The 16,072-nt window shown below is 34.4% G+C and overlaps 1 protein-coding gene across 1 annotated transcript; it reads left to right on the forward strand.

Moving 5' to 3' along the window:
• Positions 1-12,022: 12,022 nt before the first annotated feature.
• On the forward strand, positions 12,023-14,468 carry LOC115992293 (cytochrome P450 710A1-like). Its single transcript, XM_031116447.1, has one exon. It carries the CDS (start codon positions 12,408-12,410, stop codon positions 13,947-13,949), a length of 1,542 nt encoding a protein of 513 aa, XP_030972307.1. The 5' UTR covers positions 12,023-12,407; the 3' UTR covers positions 13,950-14,468.
• The last annotated feature ends 1,604 nt before the right edge of the window (positions 14,469-16,072 follow it).

A 16,072-nucleotide genomic window follows, 5' to 3' on the forward strand; every position in this document is an offset into this window, starting at 1 on the left:
CTGTGGACTGCTAGTGGTGGTGGTGGTGGTGGTGGTGGCTGTGGTTGTGGTCGTGATTGAGGAAAAAGATTAGAGATTTGGGTTTTTTTTTTAATTTTTTTATTTATTCCTGTTGAGGACTGTTGGTGGTGGTGGTGGTGTTGGCAGTGGCTGTGGCTGTGGTTGTGGCTGTGGCTGTGGCTGTGGCTGTGGCTGAGGTAGAGGTGTTTGTAGTTGGTTTTTTTGGGTAGTGGGATATATTATTTTATTGTAGTGATTATATTATTTTATTGTGATATTTATATTATTTTATTGTGTTGAAAGCTAAAATAAATCCACTGCTGCAGTATGTATGTAGGTAAAATAGATAAAGTAAGTTTTGGTGAAGCTAAATAGCTAAAATTATAGATCCACTGCTGTGGATGCTCTAACTTGCTCCATGCAACTAACTGCTGCATGCAGTTTTGATTGTGGCGTGTGAGTTTAAAATTTATGAAAAAAAAAAGTTAGAATTTTAGGTTAGCACAAGTTTGACTATAATTATTAGAGTGTACGGCTATTCATACTGTGATTATGGTTGACTGGATATTTTTCATCGTTCAAACTTTAAGGGTTTGTTTGATACTGTTTATCGTTAAAAACTAAAAATTAAAAAATTAAAACACTGTAGCAAAATAATTTTTAAATGTGTGAATAGTGTCATGGAACCCAGTTTTAAAGTTGTTTTTGCTAAAAAAAGTACTTAGGAGTTTCGTAAACAGTGCACAAAACCCATTAAAAAAACGTAGCCACTGGGAAACGCGTAAAACGCGCTTCCCAAACTCACACTAAATGTACAATTTTCACATTTCAAGTCAACAATACATTACCCTTACCTACTTTGAAAGATACTCTTTTATGGATTTTTTTTAAAAAAATATTGTTATATTAGATTATATAGTATTTTCTACAAAAATTTAAAACATAAAAAAAATAGCCATAGCTTATTAAAACATCTTACATCGAATTTGAATATGCAAAATAGACCAACAAAAGTAAGAATGAAGTAAGGAAATTTATTAAAATAATAAATATATTATTTCTAGGATAAAACTTAGGTACAATACTGTGGGGACTATGGCCCAAAATAATGTATTGGGTCTTGGGCTTTGTCCAAGGACACTAACAAGTCCGAGGAGAGAAACACGACTTAGATTATCTACGTTACAAGCTTCATCAGTGGGAGACAAAGAGAAGAAGGTCTGAGGAGGAACTCTTCCTTAGACACGGCAGACCCAGGCCAAGTGTATACTCAAGCAATTGAAGTACGTCCCCTGAACACGTGAAAGGGAAGAAAACTCAAAATATTTAAGAAAAAACTGCTACCACCACATTAAATGCACTGCAGCTACTTTTCTGACCGCATTAATGTGGAGAAAACCCCTGAACAATGTTGTCTTAGCTGTCGCAACTCACAAAAGATTGAAAGGGGTGTCTGATGGGATGGGTGCTCAAGTGGGGGTCTAGGTGATCAACAAGTGTAAGGTCCAGATGATCAGGAAGAGTCTATATAATGTGGAAAAACCCCCATGAAGAGGGGACAGCAAAAAAAGAGAAAAAGAGAATACTGTAGCATGTAAAAGAACCCTAATGTGGTAATCTGTATTTCTAAGTAAAATTCTAGTCTCCTCGGACGGAAGGTCCTTTGATCATAATAGTTTTTACTCTTGTCTGATTGTTTCTTAACCCCATGCAAGTCGTTGCTCAACTCATCTAAACCTAGTTCTTTGACCCATACTCTACAAAATTCACTGTATTGGGCTTTTTGGACCAAGATTCCATACAGTTCGGGATTGGGCTCCAAACTTTGTCCCTACAAATACTTTAGGTGCTGTTCTTTAGGTTCCCTTCTTAAGATTTAATCATGTGGCTATTTAACTAAAAAATACACTTTAATCCCATGAGAAAAAATCTACATGACAGAATCTTAAAAATAGAACCTAAGGAACAGTACCTAAGTACTGTACTTAAGTTTTGCTCTTATTTCTATAGTTTATTAAATTTTTGGAACAGAAATCCATGCTCTAAACTTATATCTAGTTTTAAACATATCATACACAACAATCAAAGTAAGGAGGAAAAAAAAAGATATTCAATATTCATGTTAGATGCATCCCTAAAATAAACGAAAGCTTTTATATATATATATATATACTACCTCTGAGGTTTTTTGGTTATTGTACTTACCTTCCCTTAAGTTTAATTATAAGACGCTTACCTTTCATAAAATGCAAACTATTTACACTGATTTCATTTGAAATGCTCAAAAAAAGTTATTAAAATTCCACACAAAAAAAAAAAAAAAAAAAAAAAAACCCCAAATTTCTTATTATATAGGGTATGAAGAAAGTTTAAGTGGAGGGTAAAATAGGAAATTCAAAATTTTCTTAAATTTTTTTTCAATTATTCAAAGGGAGATTATTTTAAATAATTTACAATTTAGGAGAGATAAGTGTCTTATTTCAATCTAGTGGATAGTTGAATATAATACTAACAAAAAACCTCGAGAGGTCAAAACAATTTACCACCAAAAAAAAAAAAACTTTTTTTTTTTTTTGGTGTGAGATAAACAACAAACAAAGATTTGCTAAAAAATGTGAGAAGTACATGACCATTTTGTGGAGACTCGTTCTTTTGAATCTATTGAATTTCTAGGAGGTGAATAACTGAAAAACAGAACCCATAAAGTAAAAATTTCGATTCAAAATCAAATTTGTTACATCACAACTCTAATTTTGACATTCGAATAGACTTTCTCTAAGATTCAAAATTGACCATACACTGATTGGAAAAGACTATAATTTGGGCTTTTTTCTGCCCATTTTGTAGAGACTCGTTCTTTTGAAATGATTAAATTTGTAGGAGGTGAATAGCTAAAATTAGAAACCCAAAAGTTGAAATTGATTCAAAATCAAATTTATCACATCACAACTTTATTTTAAGATTAAGATAATTATTCTCAAATATTCAAATTTGGTTTTAGAAAAACCGTAATTTCCAAGTTGATAAAACCAAGGATGGAGCTAGAATTTTGAGTTGGGGAGGGGCGGGGGGGGGGGGGGGGGGGGTTTATTGTTGGCTATGCTGCAATTTCAATCTCTCACTTTGCTACTACTTAGCTGTTAAGATTTTTTTTTTTTTTTTTTTTTTTTTTTGTGGGTAAGAACAAAATTATTTTTGTTTAGAATTTTTTTAAGGGTAGGGTTGTTTATTTTGTATAAAATAGGTTACTTGAGCTTAATTTTTTTAAGTTTTACTATTGATAATTTTTGTTGTTGAGCTTTTTTTTTTTTTTGGGGCTTGTATATTTTGTTTTAGATTTTAGATTTGTATTTTTTTTTTATGGTCACTAAAATGAGAAAAATGCTAGAGTTACAAGTTTTTATTTATTTATTTTTTATTATTATATAAATTACTGTAATGATAAGTGGTTACTAGTCAGTAAAAAAATAATATGAGTGGTGGATCCATTATGCGAACTAATAAGAATTTGCTATCAAAACAATTTGTAAAAATGTTTTTAAAAAGTTTGTGAGTATTGCATTACAATTAAAAAGAATCAATGATATTGTTTAAGGGAAACAAAATGTAATTTTATAGAACAAAATTGTTAAAATTAGTACACATATATATAATAATATTTTTTTAAAAAAATAGGGGGAGGGGAGCATTGCCCCCACTAGTCCAATGATAGCTCCGTCCATGGATAAAACTAATTAGTGGAACAAAGGCAGGCAAGTTTTAAAAAAGAAAAAGAATAGACAGAGAAAAAAAAGAAAAAAGAAAAAAAAAGCTTGCAGATTGTCAAATCAACTAGTCTCAAAAGCGAGTAATGCTAAGACCACAACTAAAACCAAAATTTTGTTTCAACTTGTCTACTTGACGAGTTTTGAGTTTTGATTTGTGAACTTACATGAACTCACCACTTCTAATTCACCATTCACAATTCACCAGTTTGGCAAATTATGACAAAAATTGTGAGTTTAGTGGTAAATCTAACATTTTTACTTAGCAGCATGATACAGCTATGCTTAGCAGCATGTCATAGATAGAGCACGAACATTTACATGCAAGATAGCATAGACGTACAATTCGAAATTCTTAATACCAAATTAAAACTCTACAATTCAACAGAATAAAGTTTCTCTCCATATTAGTTTGAAGAGAAGCCATTCAAAATCCTTATATATCTTTATATTGAGTGTGAATTTTGAAAATATAACCGTTGAATTACATGTTCTTATTATATCCTTCATGCTTGCAAAATTTCAAGAAAATCAAAGATCAATTGTTATGTTATCAAATAAATATTAAAATTTCAAGTTTTTGTGATATAAAATTGTGTATAAAAAATAAGTCTATTGATCAAATAGTAAATAAAATCCGATTTAAATAAAATTTGATATGCATGTTAAGAATATAAGAAATGTGAAATTCAATGTGTAAAGTTGTGATTTACAACTATGTTTTATGTTGGCTTTATTCCATGACAAAAAGTGTTGTAATTGCTTTAATTTTGTTCCTTGTATTCTGTGGGATTTTATTGTATTAGGTTTAGTATTAAGTTGGTGAAGAATTGAGCATATATTGGATGAACAAGAGGATTTTGCGAGTATCTCGCGAGAAGCCTACCCGGGAAAAAGCCACGTGAGAAGCACATGTTGGAAACTAAAGAGTTGTGTCAGGCTGTCAGTTTCTCAAGTGTCTCGTGAGAAGGGCTAACTCGCGAGATACCCGTAAAACATTCTGCCTGGAGGATTTTAAGTGTGACTTTCTTATCCTCCACCCATACTATATATACCCTTATTACACACAAAAGTATGAGAGACTATTCAAAGAGAAAAACTTTAGATAGGTTTTCTACAACACAATACACCTATCTTTTAGAGAGAGAGCTACTCATCTTCAGTGAGAAATCATTCTAGTATCTTCTCCTTCCCTCTCCTAGTGTCATACCTTGAGAGAAGATTTGTACCCAAACACAACCCATACTTTTTCAAAGTATAGAGAATGTTTGGAGCTTGGGAAGTTTTGGGGATTTGCCAAAAGAAGCCGGTGAGGCTTGGTGGATGCAATCAGGTGTATTACGGGATTCGGAAAGTTAGAGAAGACATGACTCCGAGATGTCTATTGGTAGCAGGAACTTGGAGAGCTCAAGTGCATTGGGTAGACTAGGCTTGGAGGGTTTTTTGTTATTCGTATACTCCAACTTTATTCTCTAGTGGATCAATTTCGACTTAGAGGGTCACGGAGAGGTTTTTTGCCGAGTTCTTCAGTTTCCTCTTCGATAACATGTCTTGGTGTTATATTGTATTTGCATCTCTCTTCCCTTATTCTTGTACTTTACTTTTATTTTTTATTGTTCATGTTTATGCACTAGAGTAGTATCGGTTCATTGCACACATTTACTCTTGTTTCCACACTTTGATAAGTTAGAGTAAAAACAATCTAGCCGTTATTTTTTTTTTTTTGGTCTAAACAAGCTCTTGTATTTTAGTCCAAATCCGAGCTTTCACAATGGTTAGATTTTAAAAATTCACACCCAAAAAGAGATATATGGGAAGTTTAGAGAGTTTCTTTCCAAACTAACTTGAAGAGAAACTTTGTTCAATTCAACATTCCTAATGCGAACTTCAAATGTTAGAACTTGACACTCATTTGTATTTTCAAAATGATAAATGTTACTCCTCAATTATTATTATTTTATGAATTATTTTCATAGGCGACACTATAGCTAGCCCAGAGATTCAAATGAACCCCTGCCCTGGGCAAAAAAAATTATATATAAAATATTTTAAAAAATTTCTTTAACCCCCTAAGATAAAATTTTAAACACTTTGACCCTAAATTTTGTTTAAACCCAGCTGAAATAAGCTTTAATATAATTATCTTAGTGATACATTCACAGTATTTTCACAATAATTTTACAATAAAAGTTAAGTAGTAAGTTGTAACTAGTTTTTATTTAGATTCACAACTGACATATTTTTTTTATTATATACTTTCAACAATTTGCCACCTATATTTTATCATGAAAGTGTTGTGTCAGTAGCACTACTCTTAAAATTGCTTATTTGTTAAAAGAAAAAAATAAATAAACATTCTCTCTGGACTTTGGCTTATTTGTCGTTAAAAGCGGAATGAAACTGTTTTTTCTTGTACTTTTCTTCTTCATTAGCCAAAAATTACACCACTTTTAGCAAAAATAAAAAAGCAAAAAATTACACCACTTGTACAACCAACTAATCTGTATCTACATATGTTATTCTTTCCATATTCTATTTATCTCTCTTTCTTCTTTTTATGTTTTTTTTTATGTCTAATCAAATAGTTTGATAAGCACTTTACAAATTTCCAAATCCAATAAGTATTTTAGTGCTTGCTCAAATTCCAAAAGAGTGGCCTCATATATCTTAAAAAATCATACATTTCAAAAGTAAAAACTTATATTAGTTATTATTTTTTTATTCTTAGTTTTGCATTTACTCCTAGTCCTACTCCTAGGTGTGTTACTATTCTTCTTTATCATATATTTTTATTTAATTGATATTACATATAAATATACTCAATTCTTATTAATTTGATAAAAATATAAGATTAGTTATTTAATTATATTTATTTATACATTCAATGGTTGTAGTTTTACTGATCTTTAAACTATTAATATATTGTATAAATTCCTAACTTCTACACTATTGAGTCCCCTAGAAAAGGTTTATGGTGCTGCCACTGTTCTTATTCCGCCAAATAACTTATATTTATACTTGCTATATCCTGCCAACTAATTTACTTGTAAACGATAATCTGTCAAATGACTCCCCATTTGAGTGTTATGAGCGGTCAGCATTTTCAATCATTTAATTTGGGTCTTAAGATAATATTTGTAGGGTCACGTTTTTCAGCCCAGGCCCAAGATGCATGGGACCTTAAACTAGTGAGCCCGGTACAATGAATTTGTAGAGAGTGGACCAAAGAGCTAGACTTTAGTGTATGGACAATGGTTAACACAGTGTTCTTCACGATCAAACTAAGATGGACTGAGTTTACCAGAGAGAATTGGTCCTCAGCACGGTCCAAGGAACTTTTTCAGGTGCCTCTGGTGTGTTTGGGGGTCTCAGCCCCCCTTTTCTGTCTCCCTCCCCTCCCTTTTTATAGTAGTTTCCTCCCTCCTAAATGGGGTTCCTAGGATAGGTACTTGTCCCATCAGCCCTCCCCTCCAGTTGTTGGGAGTGGTTGTAAAGGCAGAAAAGCATGGCTATGTCAAGCACAATGCACTGAATGAAATCATGGCAGCCTTTCCCTCTGACATTTCCATTTTCTCCGTTGTTCTTTTCTGCTTTAGTACTTTTTCTGTTCTGTGGAATGACCTGGAGTGTCACTACCAGTGGCAAGTTGCCCCCTTTGTCATCGGCTACATCCATACCAAGGAGGGTTCTTTCCATGGCCGAGGAGGGGTTTTTCCTTGGATTGGGCCATTGGCCTAATGTGGACATTGACATGGACCTCCTGGTCTTTTACCCCCCACAATATTCATTATGATCAATATTTTGTCCATATTATTTTTCTTGTATTTAAAAAATAGGACTAGCATTAATTTGTCTATATTTTTTTGTTTCCTTTTATTTAAAAAATAAAATGCGCTATCACATACGCTCACATCTGGATCAGATTGTGAATACATATAAGACAAATCATTCATCTTAAAATTAAAAAAAATAATAATAAAATAAATAAATAAATAAAAAGAAGGGGAAAGAACGAAAGCTGGAAAAAGGTAAAGAAAACAAGCAAGGTCAATTGTGAAATGCACTTCTTCTTTTTTTTGATAGATCTCATGGTACCTGCAAAACAGATTTTGAGAGGTTAAAATGACATTCATTGGATCAGGAGTAACTCCCTCATGAATCACCCGGTTTCTATGATTCCAGATAGCCCAAAGAGTAATGAAAGTCCGCTGCAAAGATTCCAAGTCACTCTCATCCAATCTCTGATGTCTACTAATGGAATTAATGATCCACTGCTGAACAGTTATAGGACCAAGGGAGGAAGTATGCAGGGCTAGAGTTGAACCATACCAACAAGTTCTAGCAAAATGGCAATGAAGGAAAAGATGGCTAGTAGACTCCTCATCACAGTCACAAAAGTGTGAAATGCACTTCTATATTCTACGTAGAGGGCTCAAGCCTCAAGTCACTTAAAGAGAAAGGTAATTGGAAAACAACTACAGTTTTGTGCATTATAAAATTTCAAAACACAAAAGTTACTTGTGTAGCAAGTTTTTATTTTATTTTATTTTATTAATAATAATAAGTAGAAGAGGGAAAAAAAATATAAAACCCAGTAAATCAACAGAATGACCAAGAAGCACGGTACGAGTACGACAAAACAAGAGCAATTTTAAAAAATATATATAATAACATAAATTGGTCAATACGACACCTATATAATATTAGTACAACATTAACACAAATACGACACTTTAAATAAATTGACTGTGCTTACTAGCATGATGGTAGCAAAGTCTGTGGGTGATGATAGAGTTATGAACTTCTGGTTTGATACTTGGATCCAACTACCACCTTCAAATAATAAAATATATTGCCGTCTGGGAAGCAGCAAGTACTGCTTGGAATGTTTTTTTTTTTTTTTTTTTTAATTCAATTTTAATTTAACTAAATGATAAATAAACATTAACAGTTTAAGTTTTAACCCACGTCTCACTTTTAAGTTGGAATAACCCTTTCATAAAGAGAAGAGGAATAAAAACTGTCTCTCAGTAGCTCTCATAATCCAATATGTCATCAACCAAAACAAGTTGACATAATTAACATGTAGATTACGTGACGTACACATATCAATCGGTATTATCATGTATATACAATAAGTAATTTTTTTGATAACCTATAGACAGTAAGTAAATCCAAGAGCAGAGCAAACTTCCATTGCATTTGCACAGAAATATTCTTCCATTGAAAAATGTTAGAGATATATTAGCCCATTAGCATAGGCCCAAGTCTAATTCTACTTTGTGTGCAAGTCAAGTCTCCTACTTGTACTAGAAGTCTATTAGTCTAGGGTTTAGTCTATTATATATACACATGTTATGATTCATTGTAACACAGGATTTGTACTACACTCTAATATAATATTTAACATGGTATCAGAGCCACCTTCCTGTGGCTATGGTTTTCTGTCCTTACGGTATATTTAAGAGCAATCTTTGTCTTCCTCGGTGTTTTTCTTCGCTGCGTTCATCTTCTTTGGCTTCCTACTACTGCCGTCAAAACTCTCCGGTATAGTCAAGCCACCGTTAGAAGTCGCATCAACACTGCAAGACCATTGCCTTCCTCAAACTACCGTCACAGAGCCAAACTTCATTCAAGGGATCTTCTCAACCTTATCAAATCTCAAGATTTCATCAAGCTTCCATCTTGAGTTTGAGAGGGGGTGTTAGAGATATATTAGCCCATTAGCATAGGCCCAAGTCTAATTCTACTTTGTGTGCAAGTCAAGTCTCCTACTTGTACTAGAAGTCTATTAGTCTAGGGTTTAGTCTATTATATATACACATGTTATGATTCATTGTAACACAGGATTTGTACTACACTCTAATATTTAACATGGTATCAGAGCCACCTTCCTGTGGCTATGGTTTTCTGTCCTTACGGTATATTTAAGAGCAATCTTTGTCTTCCTCGGTGTTTTTCTTCGCTGCGTTCATCTTCTTTGGCTTCCTACTACTGCCGTCAAAACTCTCCGGTATAGTCAAGCCACCGTTAGAAGTCGCATCAACACTGCAAGACCATTGCCTTCCTCAAACTACCGTCACAGAGCCAAACTTCATTCAAGGGATCTTCTCAACCTTATCAAATCTCAAGATTTCATCAAGCTTCCATCTTGAGTTTGAGAGGGGGTGTTAGAGATATATTAGCCCATTAGCATAGGCCCAAGTCTAATTCTACTTTGTGTGCAAGTCAAGTCTCCTACTTGTACTAGAAGTCTATTAGTCTAGGGTTTAGTCTATTATATATACACATGTTATGATTCATTGTAACACAGGATTTGTACTACACTCTAATATAATATTTAACAAAAAACAAAGTAGTTTAACACACACCAAACGGTCTCCCTCATTGTACTTATTAAAAACTAAAAAAAAAACTAAAAATATATATATAATATAAACTTTTTTAATTACTAGAAGTTGAGGAGAAAAGTTCAATAGGAAACTCTTGCTTTACGACGAGATTAGTTCAGTGGATGGTCTTGCATCAGAAGCTAAAACAAGTATTTAAAAATAAAAATAAATAAAAAATAAACATCAAGGGGAGGGTTGACTCTGTGATTGATTAGATAGATTACCTCGCTTCTTCACTAGTAAAAAGTATTTTTTAAATCAAAATTATATGAATAACCTGTATCAAATTTTAATAAATAAAATATATGTATAAAAATAACTACCAACTAACTTGTGTATTTCATTTAATTTGTTATTAATTAGGGTGGTTATTTTTTAACGACATATCTCTCACTTATTGAATTTTAATATCGTTGACATTATATAATTTGATACCAAATATATTTTTCCTTCTCCTTGGAACATTTGCATTAATTAATGTAAAATAGAAAAATATATCAATTTTACACATTCAGCCCCAAAATCACCTACATCAGTCAAACTAAAAATGTGTAAATTTACAAAATTATTATAATAACTATGTAAATTTACACTGATAATATTCACTTTACATTTAGTTTTTTATTCTTTGTTTAAGTATCATTAGAATTAAGAATGTTCACCAAACCGTAAAAACCGAATCAAAACCACTTGCAAAATAGCATACCGCACTGCACCACACTTTCTCTATATAATAATATATTTATTTATTTTTAATATTAAACATATTATTAATAGTTTAATAACCCTAGTTTTCAAACAAAAAATGTTTGTTAACTCTAATAAGTGTTGACTAGGAAAATCAACCCAAAAATAAAGAAAAACTAACTCAATAGTTTAAAACTTGACCCAAAACAAAGGGAAAAATTAGTTTTGGGCTAGGTAGGAAAGGCTCAAAATTTGAAAAATATACCGACTTCAAACCGTTTAAATCACATCTTATACACCGCACTACACATCTAACTGCAAAAATGAGGTGCGGTGTGGTTATGGTTTTGGCTAAACTTTAAACCACACCACACCGCACTACACATGTGACCGCACTGCAAAATACGGTACTAAAAATGGTCCAAAATCGCACCGCACTGCACTGCGAACCCCCCTAACTAGAATAAAAAAATAGAGTAGTCTATGATTGTTGTATATGAAGAAAGAGAGACAATTAAGAAATTAAGAAATATTGATAATTTAATATAGTGTAGTGTGAAAAATGAGTATGTAACATAGAAAATATAAGGTTTTATGTTAAAATAAACAAAAATTTTTTTACAAGAACGGATATAAATGCTCTTAAAATTGATATTTTATTGTATTGTAGTGTAAAATGGTAAAAATACAACTAATTTGGCTTATTGTTGAAGAAATTCACAATTTCTTTTGTATCAAAATTATTCAAGATTCGCCTTAATTAGGATTAACTCGTCCCATAATCTAGATGATCAGAAAAAAGCCTGCCATCCACTCTTTCGAGTCCACTTGCCTGTCTAGGATTGCCAACCCAGTAAATTTGCGTAGTTTTGGATTTAAAAATAGAAAGAAAGAAATTTGTAAGAATGGAGAAGAACACAACTTAGAAAATTGAGTTTTTCTTAAAAATATATATTAGCAAAACTATTTTAAGATGCTAGAGAAAATAAAAAAGTAACTAATTGTTTTTAACAAATTTTCTAATATTTTCTAAAATAAATAATACATTAACCAAACCCTAAAAAATTAAGAAAAAAGAAAAATATGGTAGAGAATTCTAGTTGTACTAAACCACGACGGCTATAAGTAAGGCTTGTCCGAAAGCAACCCCGTCACTCTCCTGGCTTTTCCTGTTGGATATCTAATCCATCATTACCATCACCGACCTCTCTCTCTCGCTTCACCTATCTCTGCCGTCTCTCTCTCCTGGGCTCTCTCTTTCTTTGAATCTTATTCGTGTGCAGACAGTACAGTCAAACAACAAAGTCCCTGCAGAAAAGTAATTAATGCTGCCTGTACCATCCATCTCCACCTCAGTACGAATCTACATATTTTTGTTTCCTTCTCCATTTCACACCATCATTTGACCCTTCTCCTTCTTCTTTTTTACTACCTAAAGGCACGCCGCTACTTGTCCACCTATCTTTATACAAACAAACTCATACACATACCATAAAATACACAAACCCTTCTTTATAAGATACAAAACCAACATTAAAAACAAACAACAAACAACAAAAAAAACATGAATTCCATCAACTTGTCAACAACCGCTTTCACCTTTCTAGCCCCATATCTCTTCACCCTCGTTGTCTTCCTCCTTTTCTTCGAACAGATCTCTTACTTGAAGAAGAGAAAAAACATCCCAGGTCCAGTTCTAGTGTTTCCATTTCTTGGCAACGCAATCTCATTGGTCCGTCACCCTACAAGGTTCTGGGACCACCAATCATACCTCGCCAAGTCATCCCCAGCTGGCTTCTCCGCCAACTACATCGTCGGCAGATTCATTCTCTTCATCCGTGACTCTGAGCTCTCCCACAAGATCTTCTCCAATGTGCGCCCCGATGCTTTTCACCTCGTGGGCCACCCTTTTGGCAAAAAGCTCTTTGGCGAACACAACCTCATATACATGATGGGCCAAGATCACAAAGATCTCCGCCGTCGGATCGTTCCCAACTTCACTCCCAAAGCTCTCTCCACCTATACTTCACTCCAGCAGATTACTATTCTCTACCATCTACAAAAATGGGATCGCCTTTCTTCGGGAAAAGCGATTCCGCTTAGATTTCTGGCTCGTGATATGAATCTCGAAACTTCGCAGACTGTGTTTGTTGGGCCTTATCTGGCTCCAGAGGCACGCGAGAGGTTTAACGCCGATTACAACTTCTTCAATGTTGGCCTCATGAAGCTGCCCTTCGATTTTCCCGGTACGGCGTTTCGAAACGCGAGGCTCGGCGTTGACCGTTTAGTCAAAACACTGTCTGTCTGTGTGCAACAGAGCAAAGAGAACATGAAGAAAGGGAAAGAACCCACGTGCTTGATCGATTTCTGGATGCAAGAGACTGTGAAGGAGTTAACAGCTTTATCCGAATCCGGAGAAACCATCGCAGCGCCGCCGCCGCCGCCAAACACCAGCGACGTCGAAATCGGAAGCTACCTATTCGACTTTCTCTTCGCGGCGCAGGACGCTTCCACGTCATCGCTCCTCTGGGCCGTGACTCTCCTCGACTCGCACCCGGAGGTTTTGGCGAAAGTGCGCGAAGAAGTCGAGTCGATATGGCTGCCGGAGTCCGATTCTTTGATAACCGGCGAACAGTTAGCGCAGATGAAGTACACGCACGCGGTGGCGCGTGAGGTTCTGAGGTACAGAGCTCCGGCGCCTATGGTCCCACACATAGCGGCGGAGGATTTCCCGTTGAACGAGTCGTACACGATTGCTAAGGGGACCATTGTTTTTCCGTCTGTGTCCGAGTCGTCGTTTCAAGGGTTTAACGAGCCGGACCGGTTCGACCCGGACCGGTTTTCGGAGGAGAGACAGGAGGACCGGGTTTATAAGAAGAACTACCTGGCGTTCGGAGCTGGAGCCCACCAGTGTGTGGGACAGAGGTACGCTATTAACCACCTCGTTCTCTTCATTGCGATGTTCGCCACGTTGTTGGATTTTAAGCGGCATAGATCCGACGGCTGTGATGAGATCAGCTATGTCCCCACCATTTGTCCTAAGGACGATTGCTTGGTTTCACTCTCTAGACGGTGCGCACGCTATCCGACACTGTCCTTGCATTGACCAAATCTCTAAAATACCCTTCGTACATTTGTTTCTCGTCAACATTTGCGTCTCGTCAAAATACACTGTTACCCCATAAAGTTTACCCGTATTAGTTTTTAAAATTTTAAAAAAGAAGCGCGAAAATTAACGATAAAGGATTAATAATTTTCCTTTCAAAAAACTTGAGTATTAAAACTTCATTCAAGCATGAAATTTCATTAATGGGTCAACTTCAGGAGCAACAGTGTATTTATTTGTTTATTTATTTACTTGTTACCAAATGTAAACGCCGTCTTGGGAAGGAATTGTTGTTGTTGTTTGTTTGCCACGTTTTGTCGATGGGTTGAAGGGTCAAAAGATGTAGTCTGTTTTTGTTGTATTCTTTCGAGTGGGGTTTGTACAGGGAGAAGGGATGGGCGGCTAAGATTCTTTGGAAAAGTGTGTGGATTATTGATTGGTGGATAATTGGGGTGGGTGTGGGGAATCTAAACACAAATTGAAATTTAATACTACGATAAAGTCTTTTCTGTCATCAAATTTATGATTAGATTTTGTTGTTTATTGAAATTTATGATTATCTTTTCTGTCATCAAATTTATGATTAGATTTTGTTGTTTATTGGACATTGTATTTTTTATTTATTAATTTATATAAGACATTGTTTAGTGCTTATCTTATTTGATGGAGGTACTGTAAAGCGAATTAGGATAGGCTGTCCATGCAAGCACGCTAGTTGGCAGCTCAAGAACCCAGTTGTCTGAACCTATTGTTTGGGCCCTGTAAAGAGAGTGACAAGACTGTTCCAATTTCTTCTATATCTTTTCTTTTTTCTTTTGAGTACAATATCTTCTTGGTGGGATAAGTCTCAAGCAAAAAAAAAAAAAAAATGAAAGGTACGGAAGCGGTAAAAAAATCAACTAACAAAAACATTGAAAAATGACCAATAAAACTCTTTAATATAGTGAGCGTTTGGTTTCAGCTGAAGCCAACGTTCACGTTTTCATTTCACGTTTTCATCCTTTTTTTTTTATTTTTTTCTCAGTGCATGAACAGTGAATTTACTGTACAGAGACAAAAATCACTGTTCATATACTGTAGCAATACTGTTCACGTACTGTAGCAACACTGTTCACGCATTAAAAATATTAAAAATTGGTCTCACGATACTTTTCACACATTTAAAAATTATTTTGCTACAGTGTTTTCAGTTTTCAGTTTCAGCAACAATAAGTTCAATCCAAACGGACTCATAAGGGAAAAAACTGAGGAAATCCAATCAATTCACTCTAATAAAATAAAGATTACAACATTTAAGTTGTACTCAAAATTTGAATTCACAATAAATTGAGAGAATATAATATCTTTAGGAGCAAATACAATCTTACTACAAAACTCGATAGCAAGATTTTAGAAAAATCACATTTTCTTTTTTCTTTCAATGTTGCACAATGTCCTAATCTTTTTTCTTTTTTTTTTTTTCAATTAGTTTCAAAATTGTGTTTCACTCTTCAGTGAAATTTATATTAACAAAGCTCCGACCGCCTACACTCCTAGTTCAATTTGTAAAAGGAGTTTTATTCATGCAAGCCCGCTATTAGAATGAGGAGTCTTCAAGCTTGTCGTCATGTTTTCTTATTCCCACTTGAAATAGAAGCTTGTAAACCAAGCTCATTAAACCAAGCTTGTAAACCAAGCTAATATCATGTGGGCTGGATTAGGGGTGTCAATTCGGGTTAGCGTGTCGGGTTCGTGTCGTGTCGAGGTAGAGATATTTGACTAAATAGCTTAACCCTAACCCGACTCATTTAATAATCGTGTCATGATCTTTCAACCCTAACCCAACCTATTAATAAGGCGGGTTGACCTGACCCAACCCATTTGACACGCTTAATAAACGAGTCGTGTTGGGTTGACACGAATGTAACACAACCCATTTCAACCTGCATAATATTAAATATAACATTCATCTAAAAATAATTTTTTTTACATCCCAAAAAACAGTGCATACACTTCATGTCTTCAACCTATATTCAAAATAATATAGTTCAACAAAAATATAACCTTCATTTAGAAATAAGTTCTTTACACTCCAAAAGAAGTCATACACTTCAAACCAAATTCAAAATAACAAAGTTTAACAA

This window comes from Quercus lobata, chromosome 5 (assembly GCF_001633185.2).
Source record: "Quercus lobata isolate SW786 chromosome 5, ValleyOak3.0 Primary Assembly, whole genome shotgun sequence".
In the NCBI taxonomy this organism is placed as follows: domain Eukaryota; kingdom Viridiplantae; phylum Streptophyta; class Magnoliopsida; order Fagales; family Fagaceae; genus Quercus; species Quercus lobata.

Bases quoted from the DNA above. Each gene is read 5' to 3' on its own strand.
- LOC115992293 (XM_031116447.1), top strand. From the start codon at position 12,408: ATGAATTCCATCAACTTGTCAACAACCGCTTTCACCTTTCTAGCCCCA.